The sequence below is a fragment of the Malaya genurostris genome, chromosome 2 (genome assembly GCF_030247185.1).
Source record: "Malaya genurostris strain Urasoe2022 chromosome 2, Malgen_1.1, whole genome shotgun sequence".
Lineage (NCBI taxonomy): Eukaryota > Metazoa > Arthropoda > Insecta > Diptera > Culicidae > Malaya > Malaya genurostris.
The window spans coordinates 113,424,540-113,440,293 of NC_080571.1; the positions used below are offsets into that span (position 1 = coordinate 113,424,540).

The window sequence follows — 15,754 nt, forward strand, 5'->3', positions numbered from 1 at the left end:
GTTATAAAAACTGATTCTCGTCCGGAATACACCCAAAACTCCATTTACGTAACTTATATATGTATGTATGTATGCTTACACACTCCCTCGTTTGCGTATATGTGTAAATATTTATACATATAAATGATCGCTTTCACTTCACCAATATTAATATGTATTAAGAAATACAAATATTTGCACACATGCGTACGTATATTAATACATATATACATATATAAGTAACGTAAATGGAGGTTTGGGTGTACAACGGAACTGAGAATAAATTTGTGAGGCTTGTAACAGGTTGTTTATGAGAAATAATCTCGACAGAAAAAAAATCGTATTGAATACTCAAGAGATGCAATGTGAGTAGTAATGTTCAACGTCAAACGAGATGACACCGATTGATGGCACAGCAACTAAGGCTATATTGCCAGTTAATTTTCGTTTATAGTCCTATAGACTTTCTTTTCACTGGACTGCCAGCGTGAATTTCGCTGTGTTGCAACATCGAGTACGTCTTTTCTTTTCGCGACTTACTCGAAATTTCACTGCACTAACACGAGACATTATACTCACTCGTTGAGAGATTTGCCGGAAGTGATGATTCCTTACTAACCTTACAAATATTCAAAACTAAATAATTTGCATTACGCAAATATTTAGGCAACATATCAACACCAGTGTTCAGTGCTGTTCTGAGGTTGTTCAGGAAGAATTTGAGTTGCTCATTCGTAAGTTTGAAGAGTTGACGGGCTTGAAGATTGTTCGATACTATTCGATTTTTCGGACTTTAGAGGTAAATAAGTAATTTTAAAACAGAACTTGCAGCATATGAGCTGTCCTGAAGCTAGAAGCTTTCGTTTTTCACAAATTAACGATAATGTGTATGTTCTAGTACTGCACAAATGTAACCTGGGATTTTTTTTTTTCACGAATACACAGCAACACACATTTACACTATAAAGGTAGACATTCTTTACGACATGAAATAAGACAGAAACATACATAAATGGTACACCGAAAATATCTTTCTTGACGCACAACCCATCATCGAGTTATTCACACACAAACGTATATTAATTCGAGTAGGGTTGCGTCTGCAAAACAGCAAATAAAAAAACACAGAAAAAAGCATTTCGGCAACGTATTACAGAACCTGATGAATTCTTTTGAAACTCTATACTCCATGCAAATGGTACAAAATGTGGGACAAACATTGCCAAAGATGCTCTTTATTCTCCGTTGTTCTTTTACAGCGACTTTTACATGTTTGTAATTTCCTAGGAACATACATTAGGAAAGCTTATTGCTTCTGCAAAGTACTAGGTGAAACAGTAAAGGAAGACTACATAGAGACGCACAAGAAAGTTTGTAGCAGGTTTTGTGTAAGTTCAGGTCAACTAAGTTTGTCTGTTACAAAAATATCAGTAGAAAAGGATAGAATTGAAAGAAGTTACGTCGACGTGGCATCCCTGCCCTGTTACCAAGTTACCAAAAACGGCAGTGTTGTTAGTTTGTATGAGAATGTCTGTTACGAACCAAATATTAACCGGTAAGCTTTGAATCTGGTGTTTATTTTTAATTTTTCGAAAGAATTAAATCAAGTTTTTTTTATTGGAGAACACTAGATTAACCTAAAACAATAAAAGAACATACGCATTTTTTCCATTTTGTTACTCTTTCCAATTAAAAAATGATAATAGCAAGTGACTGGCAAAATGTATTAGTCTAGAAACATATAAATCTTACAGATAAGTTTTTAATTAATACTAAACGGTAAGCGTGCCGTAAATGTAAAATGGTAAATGGTAAATTTACCGCGAATATATCATCGAAGATTGCGTGGTGAAGGAATTCAACTTTTTCCTGATACACCAGCACCTGATCATCTGGTATCATGAAAATTACTTACTTCAGTTAGCTGGTTAGAATATCATAAATCAATCTTTTATAGGTTATATTCTAGAATTATTTTTTTAAAAAAATTTTTCGTTTCTTTCCACTAAAATTATAAGACAAGTCCACGTGAAATGCCTCGAGCAGGCATTTATTTAGAATATTGCAATCGATGCATCTCTTATATCTGAGCTCACAACTCGAGATATGGATTAGACTAATGTTAATGGAATACACAGGAATATGTCTATTGTTTGGCATGAATATTTGCCAAATAATAAATCTTCGCCGAGCGACGACCAAATATATAATTTTGAGAGGATTTGATCTGATCAAGCTTGTGAGCAGGTGATCGCCCAACTTTTGTGAGTTCTGGAAGAGAGATGGTGTTAGACGTAACTCTCTTCTTTGACAGAATTTCGCGTGAGTAGGAAAATTGGCTTGTCTCCGATGAGCACGAACCTTCATTATGTGCTCTATTTTTTTCGATCAATTAAATGATTGATTTGACATTGTCACAAATCGTAATCCCAAAAATTCAAACTAGGTCATCTATGGAAGAAAGCTTGTAGACAAGATTTTACGGGCACTATCCAGTAATGAAATCCTCAATTGATCGGGATAATATAGTCGAAGAGACAAACTCATTCATACGTACGAACGACTAGAGGAACTCCTTGATGGAAAGCTAAATTTGCTAGATCAAGGAAACTATGCAGAAGCAGAGATGGGTCGGAGGTTTTCGTGTTAGCTCGAAGGACTTGCAATAAAGCGTTTTGAACATCCGAGCGATGTGAATGAAAAATCCTTAGAAAAAATGTCTCTAATCTTAACGAGGCTAGTAGCTTAAATAAGTTACTCTCGAAATCGCAGGACTTTCATATCGGATTCACTAGAACTTCAGATGGTGAATACTTGTCTGATGAAGGTACTTAACTATCTTTTTCAGTGTGGAAGTCAGTATTACTTCCATGATGTATGGAGCCATGGACGACAGATGTTTAGGTGACTTTTTCAGGTAGTTACGACTCTTAAGCAGTTCTACCGAGTACTTGACGGGAAATAATTTCCGAAAGCTCCAGGACTTTCAGCCTTAGCTCATTTTTTGGAATTACTAATTTTTAACGGATCTGGTGCATAGTGTGCAACCTGTATAGTAATGTAAGAAATCCACTACGACCCTGAAAATGATGTTGCTTACAACATTGGAAATGTTTTTTTTTTTTCAAAAGAGCAAACTTTCTTAGTAGTTATTCTATATATTAAAGGTGTCTTTGAAAACGTGCCTTTCGATTCAATTACGGAAGCGTTCATAGCACAAATTAAATACGTGCAATGGTCAGGAATCGACTCCTTTGGGAAGACGAAGTGATGGCAGGCAGTGATTAGAGAACTGTGTTTATGGATGTTCTCAAGGTAGTGTAGTAGCACTTCTGTTATGGAACCTAGTAGCTGATGACTTGTTAAGGATACTTAACTATCTTTCTCGATTTACTGTTTAGCCGATCATTATCATAAATTGATGAACGGTATTAGCATTAAGACTCTCATCGATTTCATGCAGTAAGCCCAGCGATCTTTTGAACAATGATGTTGCCAGTAAATTTACATTTATTGTTCAATAGAATCGTTGTATTGTAACATCGGGTCGCCAAAATGTGGATAAAAATCCTTTTTTTCTCGCCAATTTCTTGAATTTTCACGGTACTACGGAAGTGTCATACCGTGTTAAGGATACAAGACTTCCAAACAAAGTTTGAGTGTGTCAATCACATTTGAGGAATCCTATCAGCTTGTTTGTTTGAACGATTGCAGATGGCTAAGCCAAACAAAAATAGGTTAAAATAGTTATTTACATGTTATCACTGACTGCGTGATTAATGACCGCCTTATATTTTTGAAAATATTGGATGTTATTGAAGATTTTTCACACATACGAATAGGTCCAAAAAACATGTTGGAATAAACTAAGAAACTCATTGATGTGTAAATACATCACTTCTTCGAATTTTATATTTCTTTCTACGATTTCTCTATTGCTATTAATCGTACATATAGCGGAGAGTCGCTGAAATAATCATGATCGAGGCTTTTCTACCAAATTTTCATGTTTTTGTATGTTGGTGTTAATGAGACGAAAATATTGAGAACCAGCATATTTTGATAAATTTTCATGCTAAATCTGAAATTCATCTCCATCGCGTAGTTCTAAACTCGACATCCAGGTGGCTGGATGTGTCAATTGCACGCAAGCTCGAAAACAATTTTGTTTTCAGTGGTATTTTTAGAATTCGCTAGACAATTACAGCGGCACCGGCAACATAAAAACATAATTTTTTATTCAAGAATTTATTCGCGAATGTTTCACTGCATAACGTTTGTGACATTTATTGGCATACAATGGTCGAAACATATATGAGGAGAACTTTAAAAAGATAGTATCAACAACTAATGGCTCTGATTGTACGTTAAATTTATGCTTTTTTCGATAATCCTTAACACTCAGTTTTTTTGATTGCAGTAAATTACCATCGTTTTCATACATGACAACAACTAGTTATGAGAATAAGAGATAAAGTAAAATATTGTCATTCTTGATTTAGATCTAATTCGTCGGATTACCACGACGTTGAAAAATGGACGTTGAATACTAATAAAATCATCACACTTAATCGAATTCAGACATGGAAATAAATAAATCAGCACGGAAACTAGTTTCTATCTAGCAATAACAAACAGTCAAACGAACAAGTGTCATGCATGAAACTAACGTGAGGAGAATGTTATGTACCGTTGGAATGGCATTTTTTCCACTTTTGCTTTCCCATTATATTGATTTAAAGTGAATACGCTACAGCGGATATCTTCAGATCTAAGAGAACTTATTCCATGGTTCATAGTCATAAATTTTTCAGAATAACTTTTTTTAGGGATGATAAAACGATTCTTCGATTATACAAATAGTGAGTTTAATATTGGAGCAATTATGATTGATTTTACAAAATGTAAGTAAATTAAAATCACTATATTTTAAACCGCGAAGAGAATTAGGGTTTAACAATTTTTGCTCATAACAAATGTATGATATTGAATCGATTGAAACATATTTAAAATATCCCATTGTATGCGAGTCAGCGAGTCATAATTTTTTTCATTAAAACAGCACATATATGTCTACAAATTTCTAAATGCAAGATTTCGTTCAAACCCGGAATACAAAAAAAATTTCTTTAATATTGCCGGTATTTTAGACCTCAAAATAAGTATCGAAACATGGTTAGATGTTATATAATTTCTCTGAAAGCTAACGTCGAATTGAAATGTTACATATTTAAAATCATTTATATTTTATTAAGGTCGTTCGCCTCTTCGGGCCAGAAAAACTGCCTGACCCTGTGTGCGGAGTTGGGGGTTGAGAATCGAACACAGGTGAAGTTAGAAATTTTTCTATTGTTCTGGTCTCAAAATCAGCTAAGATGTTTTGTTGATTATTTTCAAATCAAGTTAATCGTTTAGTAGATTTTTTTAAAAATCTCTGAAACAACCGTACCGATTCGCAAACATAAATAAAAAATCATTTTCCTGCCATTTGGTTTTCACCGTCATAGCGAACCTCAATCGTTTTGACAGTTAAGTAGGATTATTTACATTCTCGCACAGATATCAATCTTCTCTGAATGGCGAAGAGCGCGTTTAAGATCTGAGGACAGAGGGTCACGTGTTGAGTTTTAAATCGACCACGTGGCTCGCTCAATTCCCTTTGCGCATCGTATTTCTCTTGTACTCTCTCGTATATGAGCAAACTGTACCGGGTTGCCAGCATACATTTTATTATTTTGATGAGAAGTTTTATCACATTAATCTATCGTATGGGTTGGACATTACATGGATTCCAATGAACAATGAAAAAATTTCTATATTCTGCACCGTTTCCAAGAAAATTTAATTTGAAACGGGAAAATAGCAAGAAAACCTACCACTTTACGGTACTGTCCTCAGCCTTTAATTTCTTGCCTCGTTCTGACAACATCAAAATGAGCCTTCTCTTTTACACATATACATCACATACATCAAATCTTTCTGTTATTCCGAAAACAAACCCCACTCACACAATGTAATAGCATAGCTTATTTCTACATATTGATTATCGGTTGTAAAGCTAGCGTTTCTGTTCACTTGTCCAAATTAAGGCAAAACAAAAAAAAGTTATTTTTTATGAAATATGTATGTGCGCATGTATATCTGTACGTTAGGGATAAATCTGTATTAATGGCAACACTGTTGATGTTGACGAACTGTCTATGGCACCATCATGACACCAGCGTGCATTGTCTCAACTGAAGGTATATTCGAAATGAATATAATATTTTTGAAAACTCCAATTTGAGTGTCTTGTTTGCTTGCCTGTGAGCAAACCTGGTATAAGAACACTGACAGTTCAATGGCATTGAAACTAGATTCGAAATGGGTTTCAAACAAATGGTTTGACAGCTCTTCGACTGGAAACTGTTATGTGTGGTAATATTGCATACAAAGTTGGAACATATCCACTAGTATGCAATGTTCGAACCTTGTAGGGGAAGATGGGGTAAAACGTATCCCCGAGGCACCTCTTGCTTTTATCCGAAGCTACCAATTTTAATCACAGAAGTTTTAATGAAACTGAAAGTCTGTCATAACCATAGATTATTGTAAATTTTGGTAGCATTAGTTCAATAATGTCTTGAAAAACAACCAAAAATCAATGTCTCTGCTATATGTAATTTTTGGTTTTCGTTTCATAGTAATTTTCTAGAGTGAGGAAGATGATTTTGATTATGCAACCAACGAACTTATTTGCCAATCCTTCGTTTTTCTAAAATTAGTTTTAATACAGACGATGTATGGGCAATTTTATATAAAAATCATCAAAATTATCGTCCCATGCTTTTGAGGACAAAATCACCCGTAAAGTGCTTAAGAATTCGATTACAAAAGTTACGTATTAGTTATCAATTTAAAGGATAATAGTGAGCAACCTTCCATCTGGCAAATATTTCTTCCACAAAAATGCTAAAACTCTCTTTAGATATGAAGAAGAAGAAGATTTGTGAGAGTGCGTTTTGCACCATTGTTTTGCTCCGTTGTTTTGACGTTTAAGATCATTCTGCTTCTATGTTCAAATACCCGTGACTCCGTGTAATTGAAAATGTATACATTTCACGTTCCCTACGATTTTTTGCCCCGCATATATTTCAGTAGAAATTTTTTAAGAATTTTGAAAAATAAGATATTTCATGTCTTTTTCAACACATACAGTGAGTATTTGTTCGTAATTATTTGAAATAATGATGAATGAAGGTAATCACACATGTTCCAACCGTTATATTATCAGGTGATTCAGAAAGAATTTGTGCAGATACATGCTTTCACATCAGTAATATTGCGATGGCAATCAACTACTCGCCGTACATATTTTTTTAAGGATGAATCTTAAGGTTGTTAAATACAAATCGTTTATTTTGGAGATAAATGCTGTAGGAAAGTTACAAATCATTCAACTAACTTTTATTGCGTCCATTTGATCTAAAGCAAAACATTCTCCCCTAGCTGGAACATATCTGCTGTCATATGTTCCCTAAATTTGTTTTGTGTAATTTACCACAACCAAAAATAACAAATTGATGATATACAAAAAGCACATTCTAGCTCACTGACAATAAAATGGGACCGGGTACACTGAGCATTGCAGTTTTCAGTTGAACTATTCGGCGGTTGTTTCATTTTTTTTTATATATCAAAAACATTTATTTTGTATGGAAAAAGAACACTGGAGTACCGGACAAAATCTCGATCAAGATAAAGCACAGTGATAGTAATACCGAATAAAAATTTATCTCTCCATTCGAAAGTAGCTGAAAATCTACTAATCGCAACATAGTATGAAAGCAGATTAAAAATAAATGATCTATCAGAAAACTAAATTTACGTAACGAACGACGTGAACAGTGTGTTTTGGAAGGTGGAAAATCTTCGGTAGCACGAACTAACTATGAGTGACAACTGAAGTGAACCTAAGTCTAACGCAAAATTTGCTCATAACTAAATTTAATCGCTTGGTGCGGTACGATTTCTCGACGTTCAAAGTTTTACAAGTGGGAATCATAGCAGGATGTTGGATCATAATTCTTGTTTCTCTTCCAAAGTCACCCTAACGAACAACATCTTTTGCGAGCGTGGTGTTCGAACAAACAAGATTCAAATATGAAAGAAACAGGGGTTCAAAAGAATGAACAAACTATTGGTGTATGATCAACTAGGACCAAATATAAAATGAAAGTTTAACTAACAGTCTTTTAAGAGAGGGGGCAACGCATGAAAACTGATCTATCGATTAAAAATAGTTGTTGAAATTGTAAAACAAACTGATCTAACTTTTTTTTTCTTTAACAGTGGGCAGGTGGGTGTGTATTAAATTACAATTCAACGAGTCATCGTTCTAAATAGTGAATTTCAAACAATTACTAGTTGAGATCTTCGTAAGCAAAAGACGTGGTTTTTTTTCGTTGAAATTCAAAATTTATGTATTTTGCGATGTTTTTCAGTAGTTACCTGCGTTTGGTGATCGGGGGCAGGGTGGCCCGTGTTGTCTAACAGTGTAGGGGAAGAAGGGCGAGCATCTAGCAACAAACAACATGAAGACTTGACATTTACCACAGCAGAGCAGAACACGAACGTTTACGGATGGTGCACTTGACAAGTCGATGACACCCGTAGGGAACCAGTTCTCCGTTTTACAACGTCGCCACCAGCGGAAAGTCGATACAGGAGCAACACTTACACAAACCCCCGTCCGAAGGAAGTTACACACACCAATGGATAGAACATGGTCACATTTACATCGAGTACAGTGCACACATTACAAAACGGTTTAGGTTTCGAACGGGGTTACTGCTTTTGGGTGGGTTACTTGGAGTGGAAGTGGATTACAATTTGAAATTTTGCGGGATTGAAAGGTGCTATCATGTATCAACTTTAATTCACGCTGAGCTTTGCCGACTTGCCATCGCACCATTCGAACGTTCTTTATGTTAGGTATTTAAAAGTTATTTGATGAAATAAAATGAGTCTTACATAAACGAAAGACTAGATCTGATAAACTTAATTGCTGGAAACCATGAGTAATACACATAGGATAGAAAGAGAAAGTGATAGACAGAGAAAGAGATAGAGAGCTGCCTCAAGTGGTGCGCACACTGAACATTTAAAGCTTTTTCGGCTCAACCATCTTTATACTCAGGTTACAAATTAACCAAAACTTAGGATAACGCATCGGAATTATAATCGATTCTAGTGATGCACTTAATTCGTATCATCTCCCGCAAACTCTAAACTGGCGGATTGTAAAGCAAACTGTAAGGATAACGAAATCAAAGCAAGGATTCTTGAAATAAAAAGTATAATCAGCGGTAAAGTGGTTAGAGACCTAGTTCAAAAACACAAACTTTCGTTTTACGCAAAATCATACTTGTTATCAAAATGCAAATGTTAGTATTGGTGAATTCGGTTATTTATCATGGACGGGGTTTTTTATGGTAGTTTAAACTGTTTTCTTCTACGGAAATTATTACATGTACAACTCATTACCTACGCTGTGGGAAATGTTCAGTTTCAATTGCATGTGTGAAGCGAGTTTATTTATGTAATAAAAGTAGGCAAAGTAGGCGAATGAAAGGTTGAGAACAACGATTGATTCTTTTCCGACTCAAATTGCGATAGAAAAGTTTTGCGAAGATAGAGAATATTCTGCTTGCTGCTTTAGCTTGTATATTAGAGTGTTTTAAGTGAAATTGACAAAAAAACATGCTTGTGTAGATATATATGTATATGAAAGTTGTGTATTTCAACCAGTCGAAAATTTTCGTTTGGTGTGTTTTTCGATTACAAAATTGCTCGAAATGTTTCGTTTTGCTTTATTTCATAACTCTTGTCTATTTCAAACTTGCAAAAGTCCGCCACCGAATATTTTGTCGATGAATAAATACTTCAAACTATAAAGTTTCGATCGTATTAAACTCTTGATTTTAGAGAAACAAAAAAACTAAAAATCGTACGAAAACAATTGGTATTGAAGTTTTGTTCTTCATGTCAATAAAAAAGGCGAAGTTTCTACTGCTAGGGAGAAAGAGTGAATTTGATTCATTCTGATTCAAAAGAATTTTCTTATGACAATTGCATGGAGCATAAAAATCAAGTGTTTACTCTAACAATCAGGCCCGTGCGCAGGAATCATCCATGGGGGGGGTTTCAAGGGGAGAGGGGGGTGTCCAAAAATGTAAAACGAATTCTGACAGGATCGTGCGCGGGGGGGATGGGTTTCAATTATATCAGTTTATAAATTGATAAAAAATTGATAAAAAAATATGAATTGTCAAGTTATTTGCACTTTAATATAATAAGTACTCCATTGTTCATGAAACTTAATTTTAAAAAAATTCTTCATGGGGGGGGTTAAAACCCCCAAAACCCCCCCCTGCGCACGGGCCTGCTAACAATGACCACTAAGTCATCACTGAATGTCAAACATAGCAGTAGTAAAAAAAAAGAGATATTTGCTCTGCCGTCTGCTGTCGAATAGTCATCGTTCGCCAGAAAATTTCTCATCAAAAAGATAGTGACATATAGATTATTGGCATTTCTCGAAAAAAAAAAACTTGAACGAATCGAAAAGGGCGAAAGTCCTATTTTGTTTATTTATACAATAGATATCGAAGGAATTTAAAAAAAAATACATTGTACCGAAAATGTAATGAACATATGAAACAGATAATACACGATAATTTCGGAAAGAAATTAAAACCAGCAACAAACACACATACTTTAACGTTTTTCTCTAATACGCAATTAAAACAAGTCATAAATCGCAGTATGTGCTTGCACCATGTACAAGGATGGCTGTTATAAAGGGTGATTTTTTAAGAGCTTGAGAACTTTTTTAAACAATAAAACGCATAAAATTTGCAAAATCTCATCGGTTCTTTATTTTAAACGTTAGATTGGTACATGACATTTACTTTTTGAAGATAATTTCATTTAAATGTTGACCGCGGCTGCGTCTTAGGTGGTCCATTCGGAAAGTCCAATTTTGGGCAACTTTTTCGAGCATTTCGGCCGGAATAGCCCGAATTTCTTCGGAAATGTTGTCTTCCAAAGCTGGAATAGTTACTGGCTTATTTCTGTAGACTTTAGACTTGACGTAGCCCCACAAAAAATAGTCTAAAGGCGTCAAATCGCATGATCTTGGTGGCCAACTTACCGGTCCATTTCTTGAGATGAATTGTTCTCCGAAGTTTTCCCTCAAAATGGCCATAGAATCGCGAGCTGTGTGGCATGTAGCGCCATCTTGTTGAAACCACATGTCAACCAAGTTCAGTTCTTCCATTTTTGGCAACAAAAAGTTTGTTAGCATCGAACGATAGCGATCGCCATTCACTGTAACGTTGCGTCCAACAGCATCTTTGAAAAAATACGGTCCAATGATTCCACCAGCGTACAAACCACACCAAACAGTGCATTTTTCGGGATGCATGGGCAGTTCTTGAACGGCTTCTGGTTGCTCTTCACTCCAAATGCGGCAATTTTGCTTATTTACGTAGCCATTCAACCAGAAATGAGCCTCATCGCTGAACAAAATTTGTCGATAAAAAAGCGGATTTTCCGAATGGACCACCTAAGACGCAGCCGCGGTCAACATTTAAATGAAATTATCTTCAAAAAGTAATTGTCATGTACCAATCTAACGTTTAAAATAAAGAACCGATGAGATTTTGCAAATTTTATGCGTTTTATTGTTTAAAAAAGTTCTCAAGCTCTTAAAAAATCACCCTTTAGTATCAAAGAACGCTCACTAGCAACTCTTCACACGATTCAATCAGTGCCATCAAAGAGAGACGGATATCATCGCAGCAACAAAAAACTGGCATGGTTCATTTAACATAGAATAGACACCAGTGCGAGAGCGGATTTCTCAAGATGACCTGTCTGAGAATCAAAGGTTAGCTCACTGTGGTGAGGAAGCGAATCTCTCTGAAGCAACAAACGGTCGCTTATTCTCTTTTCGCGATCCAATTATGTATGGGCAGTGGATAATTGCGATAGAATCATTTTACTATTGCCGCTTATTCTAACTATGTGCATATAACCTTCGTATAAGTTGTATCTATGAAAATGTCTGTGAATGCTCCACACAAGGGTTTTAAAATATTGCAACCTAGTATGAGAATCGATTCGATTTCTGCGATAATTGTCAACATGCGATTCTCTCTTGGTAAATTCCACACAGCACCAATCATTATCAGACTGTAATTTTTTTAAGAGCCGTGAAATAATCAGAGTATGAAGTGGAGCGAAGAAATATAGACAAATTCTCTCGCAGTTCATGCATTGAGAGACTGTAGTTCTTGTAGCATCTTCTACCGGATTGAAAATGTCGTATACAATATAGATAAATATCGAGCAGCTTCTGTCAAATTTTCGGCAATCGCCAACACTGACCATGTATATAGGATGATAAACATCAACAAAATCAGGTTGTAGTTTTCAAGAGTCCATTACTTGAAGCAGAAAACTGTTCACATATCAGGTGCGATTGAAAGTAAGCTCGGATATGCTCCCACAATAGTCACGGCGCCAAGGTGATGCGCTACATTTTGAAGGTTCAAGTAATTGTGATGAATCATAAGCTGCTGAAACCAAGTAAAAAAACTCGGTTTTTCTGTCCATAACATTCTTAATTTTTTCGAAACACGTTTGACAACAGTCAGGAAGGCTGGGACCGAAAAAAACGGATCTCAAGAACCACCAGAAGGACGCGAAGTTTAAGCCACATATAACAGATATACAGGCTCGAACAATTTTTTTTTAAATCCTGTGTATATTTCAAATTTGCTACACGTTGGAAACGCTACTGCCATCTACTCGATCATTCGCCGCGATTATTCAAAACGTACCTCTACGTTCCGAAACGATAACAAAATCCTCCTGCCAGTTATAGAAATATTCTAACTACAACTATTTTAACACTTATCACACGATTTCCATAACTTTCAAAGGCAACTTTATTTTCATGTCGCACAAATCACACGAGAACTCGATTGGCTTAAAACAAAAATAAGCTTGTCATTTTCACCAACAGCAAAACAGAAATCTAGCGTGAAGTGAATGTTGCACCCAAAATTGTGGTTCATATGAAAGCGGCACCCAAATCGTGGTAGCACCCCGTGTCGATTGTGGTGACATCTGCAAGTGTTCGCCATGCAGACTGAGTAAATTTTGCACACTGTTCATATGTGAGCCTGTATATCTGTTTTCTGTGGTTAATCAAATATTGCAAAGGAGACCAAACCTTTCGGTACGTACTATGACTAGATAAATAAAAATGCCTCCAACTTCCGTGCACATTTCCGGGCACCGGCAAGGTATGAAGTCGTTCAAGGTGAAAACTGTACCGAATCGCAATGATAAACAGAATGTGACGGCTGAAATCTGGGCTGGCAAGTTCTAGTACGAATATTTGACGAAGTTTTTCTGTGCAAAAGAATGGCGTTGAGGCGCATTTCAGGACGAAGAAAAAGGCCAAGTTTCCCAACAAGTATTTGGTTTGGCAGGCAATATGCAGTTGTGATCGAGCAAGCCATAGCTTCATCACTACCGGGAAGGTAAACAAGGAAATATACCGTGAAGAGTGTCTTAAAGAGCGATTGTTGCCATTCATACGCAGCCATGATGCTCCCTCGCTATTCTGGCCTTAATTGGCTTCTTGTCAATAAGCCAAAGATATTTTTGAATGGTATAAAGCGGATGGGGTCCATGTTGTAGCGAAAGAGGCGAGAAATAGAAAGTTTTTGTCTGGAATAATTTATCTGTTCTGCTTTAAAAATGTTCGTTGCCAATTAATTTCAGAGCTTACTACTGTTCTGTTTCGTTTTTACACGTTGGAGTAGAACTTAGACAAAACAAGCTTAAAAAAAACTCTACTGTTTTGTAATTTATAAGGAATTCATTCATTCTCTCCTGTTAAAGATAGTTTGTTTGAAAGCTAATGCTTGATTTTTACATGTAGAGTAAAATTCAAGATCGAAAAATACTTTGCGATTTGTACAACTTTTGACAAAAATAACATCAAGTTTACCACATGGATAGACCATGCCTCAAATAGTAGGCAGCAAACGAATTTTTTTAGAGTGTTTTTGCATTTTCGACCGTTGTTCATGACTAGAACAAGACAATTTTGTCGAAATTCAATCTTGTTTCTATCACTTCGATGGTTTCAAATATGTAGTGGAAGGTTCAACGCAAATGTTCTGTAGAAATTTTGAATCGGTAGCTGAACTGGAAGGTCTAGGGAAACCCACAACCCTGAGATTTGGATGTCACCAAGGAAAAAGGAGTCATAAGTAGTGCCGTCCGTCTGCGAATTCGCCTGTAAGCAGGTTTCTTGACATTTCATGCTTCTTTGCAAACGAAGCAAAAATGGTGGCTAGAATTAACCTAATGATTTGGCAAGGAATTAACTGATGCGTACTGTAAGCAAAACTGTGAAAATCGACTAAACTTTCATTGATTTATATGATGAGACAAACAAAAGTGTCTGGAAAAATATGTACTACCATTAAGTCGATTCATGTAAGACAACAGTAAAACCTATAAGCCATATGAAAATATAAATAAAAGTATTTGTACAAGTTGTTCTTCATTGCTCTTTTTCATCGACCGTAGAAACTAATCGACCGGATTTGTGATTAGGAAATGCGAGTAGAAACTCTTCCATACTAGTCGCGGGCTTAAGAATTATATTTTATTCTATACCTGATCTCTCAATTGCAGAAGTAGAAAAAACGACAACAAAAACGAGCAATTTTGTATCTCGAAATTTTCTAGTAATGTTCATTAATGAATTATGAACGATTCGGAAAAGTATTTCGAGTTCCAGAACCAATTGAAATGAAACAACTCATTACATTACCTGGTGTCAAACTTATTTTATTTAATATCAGGTGTACGTATTTCGTCAGCTTAAGTACTAGTGCCTTTTATAAGTGTTTTATAATGCAATATGGTAAATATTTCAAAAGCTGTGTGTGTTGTATGTTTGTATATGGTGTAATATAGAGTCAGCTAATCGAAGAAGCAAGCAGAAAAAACGATTTTCCAAAAATACCGGCTTTGAGATGATCTCGGTCAACTATAAATGTAGTTGAACTCTAACGTCGAAACGCTTCGAATAGCGTTATGCCCCATGTATTTCAATGGTTTTCAGTAATGTATGAAATAACAACTGTCAACAAACTGTGAATGACCAGCGGTTCGATGCGCGTGATTCGAGTATTACGTGAGGGTGTCAAATGAAGTATATTGTGGTAAGTTCGAGCAAAAAAACAAGTAGAAAACAGTCATAATTGTAGCCAATCGAATAAGGACTTAATATAAACGAGTTGTTTGGGTAAATTGAAACTGAAAGCCAATCATATATTCGCATTGTTGTTCAACGAAAGTGTTTTCGAACTGAAAAGTCAATATGTGACTAGAGAATCTGCAGATATAGCTTTTCTAACATTTGAGAACTAAAAAGACTGAAAATGTTCAGTGTTTTGTGTTGATTTTCCTGTATTAACTTGAACATAGGTAATAATGTGCCTGCTGTAATGTTAACAACAAAGTCGAGACTAAGAACCGATCGAGAAACCAAATTGTAAATGAAATCAAAATTAACAATATCTGCAGACCATTTTTCGAATAATAATGAAAACCTATAATCTTTTGTAACGGATCGACACAAGAAATTAGTAACTAATGATAACGATAGTCGTTAAAGAAAATCAACATAAGATGAGAAACG

The 15,754-nt window shown here is 35.6% G+C and overlaps 1 protein-coding gene across 9 annotated transcripts in view; it reads right to left on the reverse strand.

Moving 5' to 3' along the window:
• LOC131433096 (RIMS-binding protein 2) overlaps positions 1 to 15,754 on the reverse strand; it is a 258,477-nt gene that overhangs the window by 24,145 nt on the left and 218,578 nt on the right. For 8 of the 9 annotated variants that reach the window (XM_058599885.1, XM_058599884.1, XM_058599886.1 and 5 more), the window contains one exon: positions 8,470 to 8,537. The exons of the other annotated variant lie outside the window; for it this stretch is intronic. In XM_058599885.1, the coding sequence (XP_058455868.1) occupies positions 8,470 to 8,537 (68 nt within the window). The remainder of the gene's footprint in view (positions 1 to 8,469; positions 8,538 to 15,754) is intronic. 9 annotated transcript variants of the gene reach the window in all.